This window comes from Odontesthes bonariensis, chromosome 10 (assembly GCF_027942865.1).
Source record: "Odontesthes bonariensis isolate fOdoBon6 chromosome 10, fOdoBon6.hap1, whole genome shotgun sequence".
In the NCBI taxonomy this organism is placed as follows: Eukaryota; Metazoa; Chordata; class Actinopteri; order Atheriniformes; family Atherinopsidae; genus Odontesthes; species Odontesthes bonariensis.
The window spans coordinates 9482858-9506019 of record NC_134515.1 but is presented as its reverse complement, the minus strand read 5'-3'; the positions used below and the strand labels follow the sequence as shown (position 1 = coordinate 9506019).

The window sequence follows — 23162 nt, the reverse complement described above, 5'->3', positions numbered from 1 at the left end:
AGTGCAACAAAGCAGCACATTTCTTTTCTGTGCTCACAGTTTAGTTATGATTCTCCCATGCAATACTAACTCATCACCACAACTTAAATATGTCACATCTCCACATATTAGGGGACACGTGGCCACACAATAACATCCAGTGTCACCAGAGAGGTTCCGTGGAGAAGTCAGGAGGAAATGGCTTTCGAGCATTGAAGACACAACTGCAAATTATTGTCGATGTTATCAGAAAAAAGTGAGCCGTCCACCTGTGCTGCTGCTTTTCCACAGTTAGCCTCAGGGTTGTACTGCTGTACCCAGAACCTTTTTGCAGGGCAGACCCTCAATCTAGTGGCTCGCTGCAGGAGGATGTGGGTGAGTTCTGTTGTTGACACTTTGACACATTTACTGCTAAATTTATCATCCGTGTGAAGGGAAAGAGTCAAAAGATATTTGAAGGAAACTTCAGTCTTTAAAGGAGATATATTGAAATGATAATGATGATGAAAGAGGACATCTGTGTCACCTGAGTTGTGTTAGTCCTCAGTGATCCCTCTGGATCTTATGGACTGTTTATCAATGACAGAAAGTAGTTTGCTTTGGTCAGAAAAGATGATGGGGAATGGGTTGTTTAAGTTTAATTTAAAATCCATCCTCTGCACCGATTCAAAATGAAAGTTTTAGCTTCTACACGTGATTTTTTTGCTCCTTAACTGGGATGTGAGTGGGGAATGAGGACGTGAGGAGAATATGAACTGATGGACTATGGTTCCGTCATGATACCGTGGAGTGGGTCACACTGTGGGAAACTAGAACCATCAACCAATCATCTACCTCACAGCTTCTCCCTGTATTTACGTTGCAGTTCTTCCTCTCATCAGCAGTTGTTTTGCACACAGCAGCCTCTCTACCTCGCAGAGCCTATTTCCTCTTCGAACTTTAACCATCATCGTTTTTCCATCAAGCACTGCTGAAAGAGCCAACAGGGAGAGAGGGAGAAAGAAAGGAGGTGTGTGAGAGAAAAGCATAACACAGCAGTGCCCTGACCTCCAGACCTCTCTGGTCACACTGTGGGCGTCATATACTCGAAAGTTTACTCTTTCCATGGAGACAAAATGAAAACAAACCGAGCACTGACGAAGTGAGAAAGTAACGTTCTGAAACCTTCTCAGTCTGCATGAGGTGTTTTTCTATTGTCTGACAGGCTCTTTGGAAAAACAGATAAGCACTGAACCTACTGCTTGACCGTCTGTCTGTATGTCTGTCTGTCTGTTTGTCTCTCAGTCTACCACATGAGCCAGAGTCCTATATAGAGACTCCTAGTTTGACCAACTGCAGCACTGATCTCCATTCAGCCACCTCTCATAATCACAGTTCAGACTCCAGTTGGCGTAGCCGTTGACGTAAAGCTTTCCTCTCTCTTGATCTCATTTGGCCAAACTGTCTTTATGTAGGGCTCTGCCTGTCTGTATATTTGCATTTAAACTGTCTGTTACTTTTGAGCTCATGCTGCTTCTTCTCTTCTGTTTGGGTTTTGGGGAGGGATGCATGGATCAACTGCCATGGCAAAGGAATGTGTTTATGCACGCATACACCATACACTACATAATGCACCTTGACGTACACTCATAGAACTCACTCTGATCTGTGTGTTTGTGTGAGAGTGGAAGCGAGCGTAAGTGACAAAGATCTAATTCAGCATGACCTGGCTGCCTCTCTGTGTGTGACAGAGCTGATGCCCAAATTCTGCTCCAGCCTTTGAACCAACCACCTTCTGTTTCTAGTTATCTAACCAATCAAAAGCTGATCTAACCTGCTGACTCTCTGTGATGTCACTTTTCTGTTTTGCAAGATTTTTTTTTTTTTTTAAATATTCCGCAGCAGTGTCATCAGCATCATCCTCATCATCACTCAGTCACTCTGCCCCAGTCTGTTTCTAACTGCTGCATGGCCATAGTACACTTTGCTCATATGCATGCGTGTGTGTGAGTGTGTGTGTGTGTGTGTGTGTGTGTGCGTAGAGATGCTGACTGACTCGCTGTTTGGCTCGTGGTGTGTTTTTTGCGTGTTTGAATCAGCTCTCTTTAACAAACAGCAGCCATGACTGACAACTCTCCGTTGCATGCAGACGTCAGCCTCCAAGCCCCAAACTGTGGAGACCACTTCAGCTGCTGGTTCACTCCGTTACACACTGCTGCAGCATGCTTGTCTGTGTGTTGTTTTTCTGTGTGTGGTCACTCCTATAGGTTCTTCTAAATTTATTTTCTTTATTATACATGAAACTAACACACTTACCAGTCCTGCTTCTTCTCCATTTGTGCCTAACCACCACCCTCATCTTTGTGTGCATGCACGTGATCCACTGTGTGAGGTGTGAGTGTTTCCCCATACATACTGTATTATCACCCCAACACACACACACATACACACACACACATTTGCAGTGTGTGTATGCAGCTTCTACTGTGTTATTTGTGATGGTGGCTACTGCGTGTTCTTGTCTTTTGGCGTCTGATTGGTGTGTGAGAACTGACAAAACTTGTCATTAATCAAACCATTTTGAAACACTTTCTTTTCATTTTTTGTCTGTTGGAGACGCACAGGATCAGGTGGATGTCCAGTTGACATTGAATTGATCAATGTGTTTGTTAGAGTAATATCAATTCATAGCTTGAGACATGCTGTTAGTGTACTCAAACAGAGTTATGAACCCTCTACAAGATAAGTTCCAAATTCAATTTCCCTCTGGAAATAACAGCAGAAAGAACAAGAAATAACCATTTCGGGGAATTAAATTCTCCTTAAAGCCAAAAATCCAAAACACATTTTTTCTTTATAGACATTTAACCAACAAACCGGTAAACACATTTGCCCAATTTCTGCTTTTGTTAGATCATCATTATTGAAAATGACACATTTCAAAACTTTCTCTCTGGCATTTAGATCTGCTGAGAGAAACATGCTTATTTGCTTTAATGTTGATAAGGGTCTATATCATAAAGACTGAAAACAGGGGGGGACAGATAGCCTGGGTATCTCTCAACTTTAAAAAAAAATCCACCTGTGAATACGGTAGAAGGTCTAATCCTGACCCAAACAGCCATATAGAGAGTATTGGTGCCTTGGAGTCTCATATTCAGAACCTTGACTCCTTAGTCTCTCCTTTTTGCAGCCCTGTGCTAAGCTTTGTCAAGAAATGGATGAATATCTCTAAAGCAAAAACTTGCCCTTTCGTCTTGCTTTTGTAACAGGAGATAGATGTATGCAAGTTGGCTTAGCTTAAGCACAAAGTCTGTAAGCAAACAACTAGTTTGTCTCTGCTCAAAAGTAACAACGAATACAAATACTATATATCTCAGTTACAACAGTGTGAGTGTCCTCAAGCTATAACACGAGCTGCAGGAGCTCCTCTGGCGCTTTCATCCTGTCAGCAATAATTTTGCATCATGTTTGCTAATTAGCTCACTAATTCAGGCTGCAGTTAACAGCCCATATCCTAGAGTCTGTTCCCATAAGCCCTACTATTAATTTGGGAACAGTGAAATGGCTGCATAACAAGCTAGTCTTATTGTTAAACATATCATCAAATCAAGTATTTACTGTTCATCATTGGCGTGTCATGTTGTGACTTTGAATCGTATACCATAATGTTAGCTTTGATAATAGCTTAGCGACAGGGTACAGATGTCACCTGCTTATTGAAGTAGTGAACACTTCCCATTGCATTAGAATCTTATGGGATAGCGACACCTGCTTCACAGCAATTAAACAATATCAAATCTGGCTTATGACATTTGGGGCACATCTGACCCATACACATTATGCCACAGCCCAAGTTTGGCCTAGCTGACCTTTGGGCTTAGCCATAACATCCCAAAGTGGCACAAATTAGGCCTTAATAGGCAAATCATCAGGATTTAACCAATGCATATACTGTAAGTTATGGACCTTGAAAAATCTTAGATATTCATCCATAAATATAGATTCTAAAGTAATTCTCTTTTTTTATTATGATTATTATTATTATTTGGCACTTATCCATAGTATAAGTGAGTTAATGCCTCTTTAGGTGTCTACAATCAATAAACAGAAACTCTATACAATGCCTATGCTGCCTATACAAATGCTCCTTACCTCATATGGAATGGTGAGCTGTTACTAATGGCGTTGGGGTCAACCCTAACCCTATTTGTAAGCCATGTCCTAATAAAAGGAATACAGCTGGGAAACATGCTCACAGGTTCCCAATATAGTTGCCAGCAAAATGGTTCATCCCCCATTGCATTGGGATTGAAAGAGTTCTGCTGACTGTGTGCCATATAGAGCTGAGAAACATAGAACCCTGTTACGTTCTCATATGGTGCCATTTAAATTTGGAGAACATAGAGTTGAAACTTAAATTCTTTAAGTTGAAAAACCAATCCGACCACTAGAAGTTTCTAAACTGTCGCCACCTGGCCCTGAGTGTCTGTCTGTTAGTCTTTCACTCTGTTTGTCTTCTGGAGGACACAAGTCTGTCTGTCCTTGGGATTCCCTGCTCTGGTTTTTCTCTTTCTCATATCTGACTTTGTTCTGTTTTTTCTTTTGGTCTCTCCTTCATATTTCCTCCTCTTGGCAGATGCGAGTGGTGAAAGCATTCCGTAGTTCGCTGTACGAGGGCCGGGAGAAACCGGAATCCCGCAACTCCATCCACAACTTCATGGCCCACCCAGAGTTCCTCATCAACGACCTCATCCACAACATCCCGCTGATCGATGACACTGACGTGGACGATGAATCAGAGCTCAGCAGATACCAGCACCTGCACCCAGCCCTCCGCAAGCCACCGCCTCCTCCCACCCAGCCCCCAGCCCGCACCCGGCCCACTCGCCCTTACCGCCAGTACAGCCTCCCAGTGACCCCGTGCAACCGAAACAACAACAACAACAGCAGCAGCAGCAGCAGCAGCATCAACTCAACGATCACCCACAGCAACAAAAACAGCATCACCGAAGCCCCGCCCTGCACCCAGAACCCCCGTCACAAACAGCACCATAACCTTCGTGACAGGGACAGGCCCGTGAAGCCCTTCACCCCTTACCCGGCCCATCTCTTCTGTGTGGAGACCTCCTTATAACTGAAGCTGAACATGGGTCGGGGGAAGGGGAAGGAAGTCTCGGGGAGGGGTTGGAAAGGGTGAGTGCGAGAGAGGGCTGCGGACACACAGTGACATTTTCATCCAATCTCCCTCACAACAAGCTCACAGGAGGGAGGCCAAGGATGAGGGAGGCAAACGAGGGAGTGGACAATGGCTGGTGACTTCTGCTTGCGACTCCCTGAGAACATTGCAACTTTTCCTCCCTTTGCCCTTGCTCCAGCCCTCTCAGTCTGACTCCCCACCTCAACACCCCCTCCAACCTCCTCACCCCAACTCCTCCAGTCTGTTCCCCCTTCCTGAGGAGCACCACCCACCCCGCCGAACCCCGCCCAACCTAATGCTCACTTGTCGCACACGGGTCTGCTCTTGCTGCGCTGTCCTGAGTTTAGGTTGGGATGGGGAGGGAAAGGGGGGCGGACATCCAGAAAAACCACACATCCCTCAATGCCTCAGCAGAACAGGGCCATGTGGCTATGGGGGCTGACTCACTCTGTTTCTAATGGTGTTCATTAATAGTGTTGTTGCCATCTACCTACCTACCTACCTACCTGCCGCCACCACCCCCACCTATCTGGCTACAGCCACTTTGAAGTCACTACTTTGCTTGCGAGATAAATGAAACGCTTTGTCAAAGCTTTATCTAGACTTCGGTCATTTCCATCGCACATACATTGATTTCTCAACATGATGGTGCTCATTTTTTATTTTATTTGACATTGCTTTGTTTCTTTTTTTCTTTCATCACTATCTCTTTCTGTGTGTGTATGTGTTTTGTCGTGTCTGTTCTAAAGAAAAAGTAACAAAAACCAAACAAAAACAGAAGTTACCAACAAAGACGCTGTTAATTTAAACCTAATAGTAAATAGAATGGCTGCAAAAATACTAAAAGATAAGTGGGGGGGTGGGGGGGGGTCACTTATGTATACAGTATATGTATATATAATTTGAATGTTGGAAAGCAACAGCATTGAACTTTTCGTGTTCATCACCGTTCTTTCTCGAGCCCCATCTGTCCCGAGTCCACATGAGCTGTTTTCTGTAAAACTGATGTGAGATGATACAGTGTGTGGGATGTATACATGTATACATGCAGCACAAACATAATTCACAACTTCCTGCCATGTCGAACTTATGTATGGATAATATCTATGGCTGTCACCTGCAGGAGGCCCTCGGGTGACGTCATCTTCCAGTCTCTTTGTTTCCGTTGTGTCCCATCGTCTTCTCTCTTGCTGTTCCTCCTTTGCTCATAGTGTCTCATCACGTTTTACCTCTTTCTGTCTCTTGTCGCCGGGTGTATGCGAGAGAGCTTTCTTTCCTCTTTGGAAAAAAAGCTGAATGCTAGTGAAGCATTAACCCTTTAAACGCCATCAAACACACAATGCACAGGCGATGGCCCTTTAAGACTAATGTTCACTCACTTTGCTCCTGCTCACGTGCCATCGGGTCGTCTCCGCCACGTAACCGGTCTCCTCTCCGTGGACAAAGAGATTGTTTAATTTGGTCTGTTGGATGTTCAGTCCAGACAGTTTTCATAATGAGGAAGTACAATCATTCTCAGCCACTCGCTTGAGCATACCATTCCTGAGTGTAATGTTAGTGTTCAGTTTTACCTCTAGGCCCAAAGCTCGCTCAGGTCTATCAGGTACAGCTAAGGAGAGCTCACGTTTCACGTCCTTGTTTGTTCCCCCATCATCATGAAGTACAACTCGGTGACGGGCATATTTTACAGGACCAGTTGCTTTAGAAAATGTGCTTGTATGCGTTTCCTGCTGAAAGCTGGATGAGAAGATTAGCACAGCTGTGTTTCTGTTTGTGTGAATGGGAGGTTACAGGCCGTGGACACAAGGAGAAGAAGATTAACTGGACTCTTTCCAAAGAGCCTACCAGCACCTCTAAAGCTCAAGACAGGTCCTGTGCAGGTCAGAATTGCATTCATATTCCACTGGGAGACATTACAGACCTACAACCAAACAGCAAGGACTGCTGCAAACGGCTGCAAAGGTTCAGTATAAATGACCAATAATTATCTTTATTAGTTTATCCTTCCATTTCTGGTCCTTCTGCACCTAGAGATCCATTTAATAAATCTATTTAATCTTTGTTTCAAAACCAGATCGTCCATGCTGATTATCAGTCATATGTTACGAGTACAGTCATGCAATAACGTTCTATGTGATATTCATTTGCTCAGCCTTCAGTTTACCTTGCTGTATATTCACAAGCAAGGAGCACACCATCAATAAGAGGCACAAGATTGTTTATTAAATGTGGAAACACTTCCAGGTTTTAAACTCCCGATGTAAAGTTAAAAGAAAAAAAAAAGAGTAAAAGTAAATGAAGCAGAGGAGTGTTTAAGGTGTGGTCCTGCCCCTGAACTTAAGTTAAAAATAATTAATGTGCATAAAAGGATTATTAATTCACTGCTGCTAGATCCAAGCATGTAATTGATGTATTTTATCACCACAATGTGGGCTATTTAAACATGTGTGCTGCTGCAATGCAGCAAAATTTATGACAAGTCTTATTTATTTTTTTAACATCAGATATGCAGGTGTGTTTGTCTCATTCACATTTGTGGTCCGAAGTAGAAACGTGAAAAAAACCAAAATCAACTGGGCTCCTATAGTTGGAGAGATTTCAAACCCTTAACTGTTAAACACCAACTTTTTATTACGTGGAGGTTTATTAATTGAATGATTAGCACAGTGCTATGTGCCTAATGTATATTCAAAGACTTCCTGTAAAATATTAAGTTAGGGGCGCTGCCCCCTCCCCAAAAAGCCTAGTCTGCTCTGATTGGCCAGTTCCAGAAATCAGGCCCCACCCACCAGTGCAGTATGAGTCATAATTTTTTTTTAACATTTTCATGGCTATAAGGAACCATAAGATGCCTCTAGGAACACTTACAGAAAACCTTTTATGTCTTTGTTGGGCCAGAAAGAAGCGTAAAGGTGATGTGTAGTCCCAAGACATCATATATAAAAATATAATGAATAATTTCTAATGGATCTCTATGAACTTTAAAGGTGCAAGCTAGCTACTTCCCATTCTAAGCCAACTGGCTCCTTAATCAGTATCCTCCTCATCTAACTTTCCACAAGAAAGCAAACAAGACTATTCACCAAAAATGTTGCTCCAAGGCACTTTGTGTTCGAGCTGCCCGTAAAAGGGCAACTACTGCATGTTTACACCCCAACAACAACAAGACAACCATCAGATACCCGCCCACATGCTGACAGGTGCAGCGCTCGCAGCTTCACTTTGCTCAGTCGCCTATCCGAACCTCAACATTCCACCGAACATACATTCCAAAACACTGCATCACATTCCAGACCGGGTGTGAGAGTGCCCTCCTGTATCTCATGTTGCACTAGGTGTGGGTGAATTCGCTGATTTCATGTTGCCTCAGAGCGCGACATCGCTGAGCAATGCAAACCCTGCAAACCCCCCGTTCCCCACCTTCCTTTTCCCCTTGACTCCCCCCGAACGGATCCCTCCCTCCACAAGAAGGCGGCAAGGGCAGACAATATGCAAAAGACTGCCATGTCAACACCTGCCACTCAGCCGCAGGAGGGGATGCGGACACACTCAAACACAGCGAGTTACTGCGCGTCTGTCCTGCTAGTTGTGTTTCAGGTTGTGCGCAGGGCTCTCTGGGAACTCCCTTACCTGTACAGAACTCTTGTCTTCTTGAAAGCCCATCATCATCGTCACTGACCTGACTCGGAGCAGCGGGTGGTGACTCTGTATTGTTCTGTCTGTTTTGAAGCATGCATTTGGTATCATTAATGTCACTCTCTATGTGTTGGTAAATCATTTAGGCTACTGTCACTTCTGTGTGCTATTACCTCTCCACATCTGCTCTCTTTCTCTCTCTCATGCACAGACACATGCATCTCATTCAGATCTAACCTATTCTATTTCAGCACCTGTGAGCACAACTCCATCAGTGCTTTCTGCTGTATACAAAACGTGCACGCACCAAGCGACGGGGATAATCTGCGGTGGTGTAAATTTGACTGTCCAGTTCAGCCATCTCTGTCCATTCATCCAGCCACGTTACATCCTGATGTTGTGAGACAGTTTCACAGAAGGTAAAACACAATGTGAAAAAGAATATATTTATCAAAATTATAAATTGTACAACTGCACCACAACTGTACAGATCGCCCAAATGTGCACATGTGCATCTTTGATTTACAGGTACTATGTTCCTGTTACACTTTTTTTTTAATGTTTCTTTTACTCCTATTGCTTTTTGTAAAGAGAGGAACAACAAAATGGAAGCGCTTGTATATTATTATTATTATTATTATTATTATTGATTTTCTCCACCGGTGCTCCCACTGATGGAAAAGACAGTTGCACATTCTCCTGAGCATATTCTGAGGGCTGTGTTTTCTGTCCAATGAACAGCCCCTGAAGTGAGCAAAGGTGTGGAGAAACTTATAGTCTTTTAAGACCAGAGACGCCACTCTGTAAATAGAGAACAGGAGGACTGGACAAAGTTAGGAACCCAGAGAGGATGGAGAGCTGCAGAGCTAGAGACCGCAGAAGTGCAGTGCGCTCTTGCATTGTTTAGGCTGCTCTTTTAGATCTGCCACCAGTATTTACTGCCATGTTAGTAGGGGACAGAATTAAGGTTTCACATTATTGATTATACATACCGTTGTAAATATCGTGTGGAATGGTCCCCCTTCTTGCACAAAGCAGCGCTGTTCTACAGACAGAAAACGCAGCCTTAACTGTGCTGAATTTTAAAAAAAAAGACCAAAAAAAGTAAAAAAACAAAAACAAAACAAAAACATAAAGACTATTGAATATATTAAAGAGTTACCTGCCTGTTATTTAAGCGAATAAATATCTATATATGAGAAAGAACACACCTGTATACTGTAGACTAAATCTGTATGGAAATCTAAGAGAATTTAATGGGAATTAAGTCCAACACCTTTTGTCTGTATGAAAGAAAAAATACATCAAAGTATTCTACAATAATAACTTTGACAAAGTCTGTGTCGTCCTGTGTTGTTTGTTCACACCGAGTCAGTTTTCAGCCTCTTCAGAACTGACAACTCAACTGGTTTGTTTGATGTTCGAGTGTCTGTGCCGGGCCCGAGGCTTTTGTTTGACCTACAAGAGGGAGCTGTCAGAGGGAGAAGAAGGAAAAAGGGAGGGTGCCAAATCAGCTTTTTTATTTTGTAGGGAAGCAAAACTCATTTCCTGAAAGAACTGATCGAGGGCTGCAGAGTGGTGTGGTGGTTAGAGCAAGATGGTTCCTGATTTGAAACCCAGCTGGTGCCTTTCTCTGTGGAGTTCACATGTGGCTTCCTCCCACCATCCAAACACATGCATGTTAGGTTAACTGCTGATTGTAAACTGACTCTAGTTGTAGTGAGTGTGCTTGGCTGTTTGTCTCCGTGTCCAGCCTGAAAACCCGAGTTTGATTAACTGGGTATAGAAAATGGATGGTTGGACAACTGTATGTTTGGGCTTTGTAAAAACAACAACAACAAATAAGCTTAAAGGGATAGTCCGCCTCTTTTGACACGAAGCTGTATGACATCCCATACTAGCAATATCATTTATGAACATTTTCTTACCCCCTGCTGCGTCCTGTGAGCCGAGTTCCAGCTGAGTTTTGGCGTTGACGAAGGTAGTTTGGCTAGTTGGCTGGGGCTTAAAAAATAAAGCGTCTTGCTTCTCAAAACAATATGCGTTCAGAAGAGTAATACATTTGCATCACAAAATCATTCATCCAGAAAAAGTCAGACCTCACAATCACTTGGCGCTATTTTCTCTTTACCTTCGCATCACTACGGGCTGTGCAGTAAACACTGTAACAGGCACGGCAGCACGCATTGATATGAAGGTAGAGAGAAAATAGTGCCAAGCGATTGAGGTCTGACTTTTTCTGGATGAATGATTTTGTGATGCAAATGTATTACTCTTTTTAACGCATATTGTTTTGAGAAGCAAGACGCTTTATTTTTTAGACCCCAGCCAACTAGCCGGACTACCTTCGTCAACGCCAAAACGAGGCTGGAACTCGGCTCACAGGACGCAGCAGGGGGTAAGAAAATTTAATAAATGATATTCCTAGTATGGGATGTCATATAGCTTCATGTCAAGAGGTGAACTATCCCTTTAATTTGTTGTGATTGACAGCAAATTTGTTTTCAGATTGAGGGAAAAAAATAATGGAATCTGATGTGCTTTTCTAAAACAAACACCTACAGAGATTTATATTTTCAGAGTGCTTTCAGACATGAATGAAATGATGGACGGACTGACTGTTATGACCCAAAGAGAGCCGTGAGCCGAAACAATGGAAAATATGTTAAACATGTAAAGATGGCTGCCTGTGAGGATAAGTTGGCACTCAGTACAGTAGATGTACAGGTGTAAACTGAAATTTTGGACTCCTTTCTCATTCCACTGGTGAAGTAGTCTCTCAGGATTATAAAGTATTTTACCACAGAGCAAAGAGCATTCAGATTTTTCTTCAGGAGAGGCGCATAAATGTAATAAAATGGCCACCAAACGGTCTGGATCTCTGATTGAAAATTTATTTTTTCATTAGTAAAGACATCAGAGAAGCTGTCACAAAGTACTTACTGTGATTATTACTTTTCACCATCTTGATCTCTTACAAAGCCAGAATGTTCAGCTCCAACATTAAATCATTACTGATCACATCCCATTTATTTTTGGTCCAAAAGCTGAATGAACATCCTCTAACTGTTGCTGTACATAGACAGATGGCCCGGGGCTGTACTTCATACGAACAGTTCGAGTATAAATGAATATTTAAAGGAAACGAAGTTTATCTTACATGTCTTTATGTTGCTTATGTTTCTCCCAAAGTCGACACCAGGAAGAGTTTTCTCCCATTTTGAAGCTTCAAGAAAACCGTTTTCCAAAAATCTTTATTTTCCAATATGTGTTCTATATGTTCAACTATTTTAGTGCCGGTGATGTCGAACCAGAAACAGTTCAGGTATTTTCTTAAGACATTCTTTGTCATTTAATTCATCTCATGATAAATGAGATTTAATCACCGGCATATTTCCACCCGTGATCCCATTTTTCACCATCTTCGCGTGTATGATATCAAATCCTAAAACCATATATTATAACCAAATATTTTCTTAGTTTAAACCTCGGCATCAACAAAATAGAAGTAGGAGCATCTTACAATCAAAGTTTAACTTAGTAGCAAGGTTTTAAATTTGATTCAGAGAACATAGAACGTTACTTTTGTGTAGTAAAATGTGGTGGAGGTGAGCTTCTCCCAATGCACTCACAGTAAAAGTATTCTGTAGTGCATCACCTGCACCTTAATATGGAACCTAAGACACCAAATGGGGAGTTTAAAGTGACTTGATAGAATATTTGAATGCAAAGCTCTTGTGGTTTTAGCCCATTTACTTCAGGTAAACACAACGCACAGCTGAAAAACCTAAAATGAATGTTCCCCTGCTCGCCAGAAAGTTGACTTCAAGGATGACTCGAGGACCGAGTCATTGGGGGCACCGTTCTCTGCTGTGAGGAAGGGAGCGCTGATTGTTTTGAAAAGTCATGGAAGTTCAACAGACTCCAGCGACATGAGTCAGCCCTGTGACATCTTTGTGTTCATCGTTTTGGCAGGGTGTTATCTGATTAGGGAAGAAAGCAAAGAAAGGAAAAACAAAGTCCGTGCCAAAGCAAATGCTGAGGGACATCGACGTCCTGTTCGGATTCCACGTTCACATTCAAAATGACAGCAGTGCTGAACCGGTTTACAGCATGTGTTAAAATGTTCGGCTGATTGGCTTCTTGAACGTCTGGGGAAACCTGAGGTGGTGAGGAAACTGTGGGGCAACTTCTGAAAAGTCATTCAGAAATAAAAGCCTGAATAAAGGAACTGAGACCAGGCAGAAGAAGAATAATATCAGACAACAAATGGACCGATAAGTTGGATAATTCTTCATAGTTGCGGTTTAAAGATTTACATGAAAAATGCCTTTGGCTTGGCATTAAAAACATGGAAATATTGCCCAATTTTCACTTAAGACGCCCCTTGCACAGACGCAGTGCGCCACGCTTGTAATTTGTAACGGTATCCTGCAGTGATGCTTTAATGATAAACTGATTGATGATTCAATACGGCAACAAACCAACAGACTTATCTTGCTTGTGTAACCATAACAAACACTAAAGTTTACACGTAACGTTTGGCATTAGGTGCAACGTGGTGGACCACTATTCCACTGGTGACATGAATGTCAATGTGTCTACAGGCAACGTCATGGCAACAAATATTTCCAAGTCTAGCTGTAACCTCCTGTATGATGTACTGACATGTTCGGTATTAATGTTTTTCATTCAACTCAGCTTAATGTTAAAGGTTGAAAGCAAAACACAAAGAGCCCTGTTACAGAGGCCTGAAGACTGTATATTCCCTCAGTAGCACCATCACTGCTCTACGCATATTTCCACATCGGGCTGATGAACTGTGCCGAGAACAGCCACAAGCACTTCATTCGTGCTGTCCATCCTTTTTCCTCCAAAATAAAAAGTTATTCACTTTGGTGTGCTGGTTTCAAATCAAAGCCTGAAACTTTTAACCCAACAGCTCACTGTGGGTCTACATGGTGAGATTAATTCGATTATAGCTATAGTTGGATCTTGCTCCTTATTTGAGCAAGGGTAATTATCCTTGGATATATGGCGGTGAATAAATCGGATCATTAGCACAAAGCGTGTCATACCCGGGTATGATAGGTGGCGCTGTACCCATTTCAACTATTGCTAATAGAGACACTTCCTGTTGACCTCTTCACCACCAACAACAACAAACTCAGGCATTCGAGAAAGATGGCGAATGAAGAGCAAGATGAAGCTACGTCCCTCTACATTTGGTCTGTGATGAGCTGCTTGTTGCACAAACGCGATGCACAACGGAGCATTCTCCATCGCGTTGTTTGTTTCTTTCTGATGGCGCCAACAACAGGAATATCGTCTCCTTAGACTTCCGGGTCACGACCCCGGGAAAAAAATCTCGAGCATGTGCAGAACGCAAAGTCCAAAGCCAGAGTTACAGTTGACGCGTCGCTCACGGCGGTGGCGGACCGTGATGTCAAAATGACGTTTCAGGCATGGCGCTTGCCTTGAAAAGACGGCGCAGCGCGTTGTCGTGCACCAGTCGATTTTTGTGACTTGGCTGCGCCGAGAAAGACGAACCGGATGGACCGATGTGAGACCAGGCTCAGTCAGGAGGTGCGTTTATACAGCAGCTGTACGAAACTGCAGTGAAACAGCACAGGGACCAACGTAAACTCCCAAAACTCGTGGACAGAGATCGGCAGAACTTTGGGGAAAGAGGGAGAGTTCTGTAAGAATGTGTGGAAGAAGCTACGGGACAGATACGTGAAGGCAAAGAAGAGGGCAGAGACTCCAAGTGGTGATGCCGGGGGCTTCAGACCATCACCTCTTTTAACTGAATTAAAAAATTAAAATTATCCAAATACTGCAGCAGTATCATTAATGACAGTATTCTTGCTCTTGACAGCGACATAGAAAATATGTCGCTGTCAAGGGGTAACCTTCACGTAGCAGCGCCACCTCTGTGACGGAGAAAATTGCAACTACTGGCGCATCGACTTGCGCCACTATATGTAGCCGGCACAAAATCGTGACATCATCAACACTGCTCGCGCTAGCAGACGCGGCAACCATGCTAGAGCCTTAATAGAATAGAAAAATACTTTATTTATCCCCCAATGGGGGAAATTCAAATTCGTCAAGTAGCTCAACATTTTTTTTAAATATTTACAATGATTGAATTAACAACAATAAAACAACAATAATAATACTACTACTAACTAAATAATAATAAATGACTAAATGGCAAAATAAATAAACAAATAAATAAAAATCAATCAATCAATTTGAGAAGAACTCAGCAGTCACTGTTATAAAGCCTTATGGCTGTGGGAACAAAGGACCTTCTGAACCTCTCAGTCCTGCAGCGCAGAGAGATGAGCCTCTCACTGCAGCTGCTCCTCTGTCCTGTCAGGATGCTGTGGAGAGGATGTTTATTATTCTCCATCACTGAATCTAACTTCACCACGTGCTTCACCGTCTACAAGCACGTTTAATCCGATCCAATTTCTTGTCAGATTAAGGTTTCTACATGAACTTAATAACTCAATCTTATTGTAATTTAGCCATTAATCTTTTTACAGTGCCATGTCACCCCACTCACTGTGGGTGTCGCAATGTTGAGCAATGCAGCATAAAACCCTGACACCCGATTTCACAGGGCACCACCAATGAAACGACAAACTTGTTGGAGGAAAAAAATAAGAAGAAAGAAGCCTTTTTTTAAACTCGAGTTAATCTGCCCAAAATAGCAACGGACTACTTTCACACCACTGGCAGCAGAATGGTTACCCGGCGTGTACCGAGGATGATGGATGAACCACAGGTACGCCCAATAACTGACCTCTTCTCAGGGAACAATCACTGTTTTACGCATCAACAACAGAAACTAAAGGAAGAACAGCATGTACAACATGTACTTCTGACTGGACTGCCGGAGTCACACCCACACAGCTGGAATAAGAACACCAGATGCCAGCCATGATGCAGACTGATAAAAACTGACCCACTGTGCCTCTTCTGATCCACAGGCTGGTGGTCTGGGCAGCTTCCCTATGAGATGATTTGCTTGTTGAACACATGTTAACTAAAGAAAAGCAAAGCTATCGCACTCTTGCTGCCCCCGAGAGCAACAAACTCACAGAAAATTAGCGTTTGTTGTTTAGATGACGGCTGATCGATGCCAAAGCAAATGCACGCAACTACAGAGGGGTCTTCTGATGCAGGGGCAGAAATGAGATTTTACCCGGAAACCAATATAAAAGATCCACCATTTGAAGTAAATGGGCTAAAACATGGGCAAGGTCATAAAATTTCAGTGGCCCCTCAAAATGTGTGCTTTGTACTTCCATCAAAAGAGGTCTTGGTCATTTGTTCTGACAACCTTTACCAGACTTGACCCAAATGTTCAGGAAAAGTTAGACCTTTATCGGCAGAGAGCTTGCTGTTTAGAAAGAGAAAAAGAGATGCATTAATATCAACAGTACAGAACAAGACTCAGTAGATATTTGTGACTTAAATGTAATGAAAATATATTTTATTCGTCCAACATTTCCAGAAGGCCATTTACCTCAAACAATGTGTATTCAAAATTAAACAAGTCATTACACATGATCAAAACTGGCAACTCCTGTCACAGCAGTTCATCTTGAGTGTATTTAATGTACAGTCCAATGGTTTAATATATACAATTATTGCTCCAAGTAATGGAGCAGCTGCAGTCAGCCCCCAAAAATGCTGCATGAGCCATGCTGATAGGACCAACAACTACAGATGTTGAAGAGTAATGGTTTAAAGGAAAAAAAAAAAAATTCACATATACCATTTGTTACCGATACTACCTTTAAAAAAATACCAGGCCACGTTGGCAGCAGCTTGTCCAGCCTCTTCCCCTTCCATCAGCAGAATCCACTTTAGCATAAAGAAAAATAGGGGGCGCTAAATGAAAGCATTCTTTTGTACAGTAGTGAAAGTTCACAAAGAGATCGACTCGTAACAAAAACAGAAAATATACTTCTTTTTTTAGGGGGCCATCATTATGAATGACTTTAGTTACCAATTTGATTTGATTTCTCAAAAAAAAAAAAAAAAAAAAATCTCTTTGTGGACCCTCACCTTTATCTTATCATCTTAGCATTCACAACACTTTTAACTCTTACATGTTAATTATAATCAAATAATTTCCAATGACATAAAGCCACTAACAAATTAAACGAGCAAAGTGCTCAGAATCCGCTAAATGGGAACAGGAAGTGTAGGCCTACACAAATATAAGTACTACAGTTGCTGCTGAACGTTGAAGCCTGTGAAAACAAAAAAGAGCCTTTTCTTGTCTGATCCTTACCATGGAGTCAAGGAGGTAAAGGTGTTCAGAAAGCCACTCATCCCGCATGGTGGAGCAACCATTACCTAGAAGAAACTGTCAACAAGGTTTAGCAGTAACGTGTACTCATTCCAGCATCACAAAACATGCACATTCTGCAGTTCTTAGGTAATTTTAACTAATTCAGTGTTCATCCACCCTCAAGAGTTTCAGTACACAGCCATATGAAGCTCAGTCTCAATATCAGAAAACAGAGAAGTACTTGACCCTACATTTTGAGCGACGTGCTTGCACTCTCTGCACACTTTGTGCAGAACTCCACTGAGACATGGTTCTTGTCTACATGCAGGCAAACGCCTCCAGTTGTCTCTTTCTCCTCCACTTTCACCCGCTTCCTGGGCAACGCATAGTCGTGATCATTTGAGTTGGGCCCCTGGAAAAGCGAGGAAGATAATTTCATCCCATTCACACCGCTCAGCCTGGACAAGAGCTGGGCTAACATGCTCTCATTGGCCAGCACGGCTCTCAGATACCTGGTCTCATCTTCCAACTCGTCCACCCTCTTTGTCAGCTGAGAATTCTCCTGTTTGAGCGCGACGTTTTCCGTTGACAGGACGCCGACTCTCTTCTCCAGGTTGGTGACGTATTCTTTCTTCTTGAGTCGATTCATTCTGGCAGCGATGGCATTTTTGTTGATGACATGGCTCGACTGGTTTTGTCTGTTAATCATCCTCGAGTCAGATGACATTCTCTCCGGAGAGGACGCTGTTGAAACTTCAAGACCGGAGTCTTGCTCTTTAACACGGTACACACCGAGATCGGCCAAGTCCATATCAAAGAGTGGGGATGAAGCATCACTTTCTAGCGTCCATTTCAAGTCTTCAAAGAGGTCATCTAGCTCAAGTTCAGCAGAATTAGTGTCATCAGCTGAGAATCCCTCCGATGACGTTGGGAGATCTTCAGAAGTTTCCACATCTACTACTTCCACCTCCAACGGCTGCACCTCTCTGCTGTTCATCGAGCGGCCTCTTCTTCTGGTGATCATTGTGGTGTGACAGGAGGACCACGAAGAAGCTGTCCAGGAAAGATCTTATAATTCCTCACCTGGAAAAATAGAAAACACAACATGTTATTGTTATATACCTGCACAGATTTACTGTTTAAGGATATGTACAACTGACAAGTCTAGTCAGCAAATAATTTAAAATAAAGACTTTCTGTAAAATAAAAAAGTATATATGTTCATATTAATATTTATTGTTTTATTCTGTTCTGACTTTAACAGCTCACTGAAATACTTGGAAACGTGTCGTTTATGATTAGAAAAGCCTGTTACCAGGTACTTGCAAAAACGAAATCAAGCCACGCCACTGTTTTGTAATCACTGTCAGGATACATGGTATTTTATAATGACAACCAGTCTGGTGTGGTTTGACTGACATGATTTCAACATGTTTGACTAAATATCATGATCACATCAATTTATGGAGGGATAAAAATATGTGAGTGGATTAAACAAAAAAGGTTTTTGACGTTCAGATCGCAGGAAAACTGGTCTGAACCAGAAATGAACGGTAAAGTCTCAGCTAATGCTCACTAAGTTCTGGCTTGTGAATTTACAACTATCAATAGTTTAAATGTTGTGATTATTTAACTGGGAAATCCCCTTTTATGTAACTAAGTACTAAACATCGTGCCACCTGGGCTTGTTACGTCTGCGTTTCCGCGTTACAGGCGCGCAACTACTGACGCTCTAACGTGCTGCTAAAGCTAAGTCCGTTAGCATTAGCTTTATAAAAACGCTCGAAGAGTCACCAAATTTCACATAAATATCCGTGTTAAGTTGTAAAAGTGTTCTACCGCAACGTTGAAAATAAAAACACAGATAAAAGTTTATATTTAGCATTGTTGGGCAGTTGGCTTAAAAGGCCTTTGCTAACCTAGCAACCTCCTCTAGTGCCAAGCTAATGCTAACAAAAATATCCCCCATTTCGATACAATCAATCTGATGGGTTTACCGGTGCATTAAAGGGAAATCAACTCACTGTGTTACAGTCCAACCAATTTAAACTGTTAAAAACTATTTTATTCAGTCAGAAGGACCCCGTTAGCTGCAGCTACCAACTTCGCTGGAGTTATGAGGGACTAGCTCAAAATGACGCAGCGTCTTTTGAAGCCAATTCTTCGACCAGCAACTTACCGTCTTGTTTGAACAACAAATGCAATATATTATAGCTGAGTCCGTCAATGAACCTGCACTGGATACGAGATATTTTCTCAACCGCTCACTGCAGAAAAAGTCAAAAGAGCGACCTGACGACTAAAAGACGTAAAAACTATGGCGAGGAGACGTCTTCTGTGTCGCTCGGTTTTCCTGCCGGACCTTAAAACCTGCACTAACAAAGAATGTCGCCACCTACTGTACTGGAGGGTAATAATCTCACTGTCGACTGGTTACTTAAATAATCACTTTATCACCTTTTAGATATCATAACAGCCTTCTACTAAGAAATACTTTTAAATATATCCACTGTATCTGTGTGACCAGTATAAAAAAAAAATGTTTTTTTGTCTCGATGAAGCATGTTTGAATAGGGTCCAGTCCACATATTTTAAGTTTCAGGTAAGATACCACATTGACCCGTATGTGTACCTTTCTTGTCTTTTTGGAGAAAAACACAAGTTAAATGAGTTTACATATTATCAATAAAAATGGCACTAACATGACTTTTAACTTATCTAGACTGTTGCTTGTTTTTAAATTCATTTAAATTATTTTATTTGGTTCTCTTTATATTCTTTTATGTATTTTAATGCTTCTTACACTCCTTGCTGCAATGCTTTTATTTTATGTAAAGCACTTTGAATTGTTTGTACATGAAATGTGCTATATAAATAAATTTGATTTGGATGACTGACCTTTCAAACTGTGGAAATAAGCCAATAAACTCTCCTTTGTTTTACTTATATTCTTTTTATTATCTACTCTCTCAGTAAACTTTATGTTACTTGCTCATTCTAAAGAGCATATTTATGAGAATAAATTTAACTTTGCTGGCCTTTACAATTCATTGCTTTCTGTTTTAAGAGATATGCAGATTTTTTATTTAATAAATCATGAACCCCAATTACCCTTTAAAAGAATATATCCCAAAGGTAGAGAAAAAAGCTTTATTCAACACAAGTGCACAAAAGAATAAGTATCATACCAAACTGCCTAGCGTTCACAACAATATCCTTTTGCTGGTATTTCCAACTGAAAGCGACCCGGAAACTGTGGTATGAAGAAACAACAACATGCTGCCTGAACTCTGAATGCACCACTATACAGATTTAACCATTTCTACATTCTATCTCATAGTCAGCCTATCCAGATGCACAAGAAGCTAATAGACAGAACGGGTTTAAATGTCTGTTTACTTTGCTACACAATAATTAAACATTAAGACTGTTGCAACTGTTTATTCATCAGTTGCTGTAACTCAGACAGTTTCAATATCAATCAGATGATTACTTTCAGAGCTAACTGATGGCGAATAAAATGTCAGAAGTGACGTTATTTGAATACTTCACCTTAGGCGTATTCAAAGTATGGTCAGTGTGGAAGCAAATCTTTCTACTTCAGAGGCTCAGACCACCTGAATGTTAAATTACCACAACTGAAAAATTAGTTTTGCGTTGATCTAGAGCTGCAAAAACTAGTCAATCAGTGGATTGACTACTTTTATTTTCAAACAATTGTGTTCATGACTTTTTGAGCGAACCAATTAAAATTTGAGCGTTTGATGCTCGTCTTTTAGAGACTTGATTGCAAAAAGAATATCTTCCAAAGCTTAGGGTGTTTGCCAGGACAATGAGACAGACGAAGACCCGAAAATATTCAGGGAAGGAAATGTACATATTGTGCTTTTGTTTCTTTTTTTTTTAATATTTTTTTTTATAAAAACAACAAAAATCACATCACAAAGACCTGGTGTCTATAGGCTTCCAGGACATCTCTCTACATTACAGCACGACTCAAAAGAGCTTTAGTCCAGTTTTCAGCCTGTTCACATCACTTGGGTTCCAGAGAAGGCCTTCGGCCGTTCTTGTGGGTGCAGAGACTCCCGGGACGCTGCGTGCTGCGTTGCTCTCCAGCTCCACCGGCTGGTCAAGGACAGTCATTGTTGAGTAGTTTTCGACCATAAGGCACGAGGGATCGTCTGACTGTCCGGGGACTTTTCCAAGAGGAAAGTTCTTCCACATGACTTTATCAGTGCACACCTGCCAGGGAGAACCTCTGAGCATCTTTGCCTTTTCAGCCAGAACATCTGCCCACTTGTACTCCTGAGAGGACTCGCTCTGCTTCGAGTCGTTACGCCACAGATGGCTGTGCCTACGCAACTGCTGCTGCTTCTCGTGCAAACTCTCCAGAGTGTATATGGGCTGTTGTTTATGCTCCTGAGAGCTGCTGCCCTCCGTGTGTGCGCTTTGTGTGTAGATGGAGCTGAGCCGGAGCAGCTTCTGCCGCGTCTCCAGAGGGAGCGGGTGCTCCATGTCGTCCAGGATTAACTGGAGCACGTGGGGCGTGCTCATACAGGGAGCATCCAGGCACGCTGAGAGCAGCTGCTGCCACCTCAGCTGGATGCGGTTGACAAAAATCCTGTCCTTCAGTCGGGCCTTCTTCTGTACCTTCGTTTCGAAACGGTACTCAAATTTGTTGCTGTTGCAGATGATGACCTCTGAGATCCAAGCGGAGATGTAGAAAACCCTGTGGTGACTCTGCTCCCTGGCGAGCAGCTTCAGCTCACCGAAGAGCTTCTCCAGAAGGAGGTGAATAAACGTAGGGGAGTTGAGCATCTTCAGCAGGGGCAGCCAAAAGCGCAGGAAGATCTGAGGAAGTCTGGGTTCGGTGGGACTGGCGTTCTCAGAGGGGTCGCAGCCTAATGTTTCCAGCTGGTCACCCGTAGGAACCAGAAATCCATCTTCCAATAACACGTCGATCAGCAAATCGCTCGACTCCAGAGCAAACTGCTTAATCTCACCCAGTAGCCAGCTCATGTCTGCAAAGGGGGTTTGCCACAAGCTCTTCTCTTTGTCTTCACGAAGCCCATCAAAATTCTGGTACTGCTCCTTTTCATAAGATATCAGAAGTTCCCGAGCAGCCTTGTAGGCTTCCATCTCTTTTTGTCTTGCAAGGAGCTCATCCTCCTGGCGCTTCAGCTCCGTCTCTGCATCTTCTCCATCGGACTGTGACTCCCAATCCTCATCAGCACCTCCTCCCAGCTGCCTGGACCAGTATTCCTGCTGGAGCCACTCCAGAACCACCTTACATCCCTTCCGACACCACTTCAAGGTGGGGAGCTTGCGGTGTGTGAAATCATGCCGCAGGTCCACGACCCACTCTGGGATGTTGAGGTTCCCGGCCAGCCGCCTCAGTGGCCGGGCTGTTTTCCCCTGCTGCCTCTCGGTGATCAGATTGACGAACCTCACCAGTGCCGCGCCGTAAAGCAGAACCAGATCATCTCCGCTCAGCTGTCCGGACCGGTCCAGCACCTGGCACCGCACCAGGTCCGCGGTGCAGTCCACTGCCACGGGCGTGCTGCTGGCGTACCGGCCTCTCCAGGCCGATATCCTGTGCAGTGCATACCTCTGGAGAGCCACATCCTTGGAATAAAGATACTCCAGAACTTGGTTCCACTCAGCTTTGTTGACCCACGCCACCACATGGCGTCTTTTCTCGGAGCTCCTTTTCTTCATTTTAATGGCGGAGGAATCGCACACTTTGCAGAAAAAAAACTCTTTTACGTCGAGAAATGTCCGTCTTCTGACAGACAGGCTTTTAAGGGTCGAAATAAAATGGTTAATAATGCAGGACTGTAGCAAGAAAATACTTGTTTTTAAATTTTCAAGCTACCGATCGTATCCCATTCCGGAAATGACTTATTCACAGCTACTTCTTCGGATTTGTTGGGTATCATCAACCCCAGAACAAGATGATCGCCTCCTCCTGGACTGGAGCTGCAGATAGTCAAAAATAAGTGTAAAAAATTCTTCCACATAGCCATTCTCCATTTCTTTATATATTTCCAGAAA

The 23162-nt window shown here is 42.7% G+C and overlaps 3 protein-coding genes across 5 annotated transcripts in view; 1 reads left to right on the top strand and 2 right to left on the bottom strand.

Annotated features, from left to right (window-relative positions):
* Positions 1-6010, top strand: part of atp2b3b (ATPase plasma membrane Ca2+ transporting 3b) — a 54955-nt gene extending 48945 nt beyond the window's left edge. For 2 of the 3 annotated variants that reach the window (XM_075476167.1, XM_075476169.1), the window contains one exon: positions 4598-6010. In XM_075476167.1, coding sequence (XP_075332282.1) covers positions 4598-5095 — 498 coding nt within the window. In that variant the 3' untranslated portion in view covers positions 5096-6010. The remainder of the gene's footprint in view (positions 1-4597) is intronic. The other variant, XM_075476168.1, reaches the window with a different exon arrangement.
* Positions 6011-16271: 10261 nt separating this feature from the next.
* On the bottom strand, positions 16272-19461 carry crebzf (CREB/ATF bZIP transcription factor). The gene is made up of 3 exons (XM_075476160.1): positions 19288-19461; positions 17109-18191; positions 16272-16675 (listed from the first exon to the last, which is right to left on the bottom strand). Exon 2 carries the CDS (start codon positions 18130-18132, stop codon positions 17356-17358), a length of 777 nt encoding a protein of 258 aa, XP_075332275.1. The 5' UTR covers positions 18133-18191; positions 19288-19461; the 3' UTR covers positions 16272-16675; positions 17109-17355.
* Positions 19462-20243: 782 nt separating this feature from the next.
* Positions 20244-23023, bottom strand: las1l (LAS1 like ribosome biogenesis factor). Its single transcript, XM_075476159.1, has one exon. The coding sequence runs from the start codon at positions 22824-22826 to the stop codon at positions 21105-21107; it is 1722 nt and encodes a 573-aa protein (XP_075332274.1). The 5' UTR covers positions 22827-23023; the 3' UTR covers positions 20244-21104.
* Between the last annotated feature and the right edge of the window lie 139 nt (positions 23024-23162).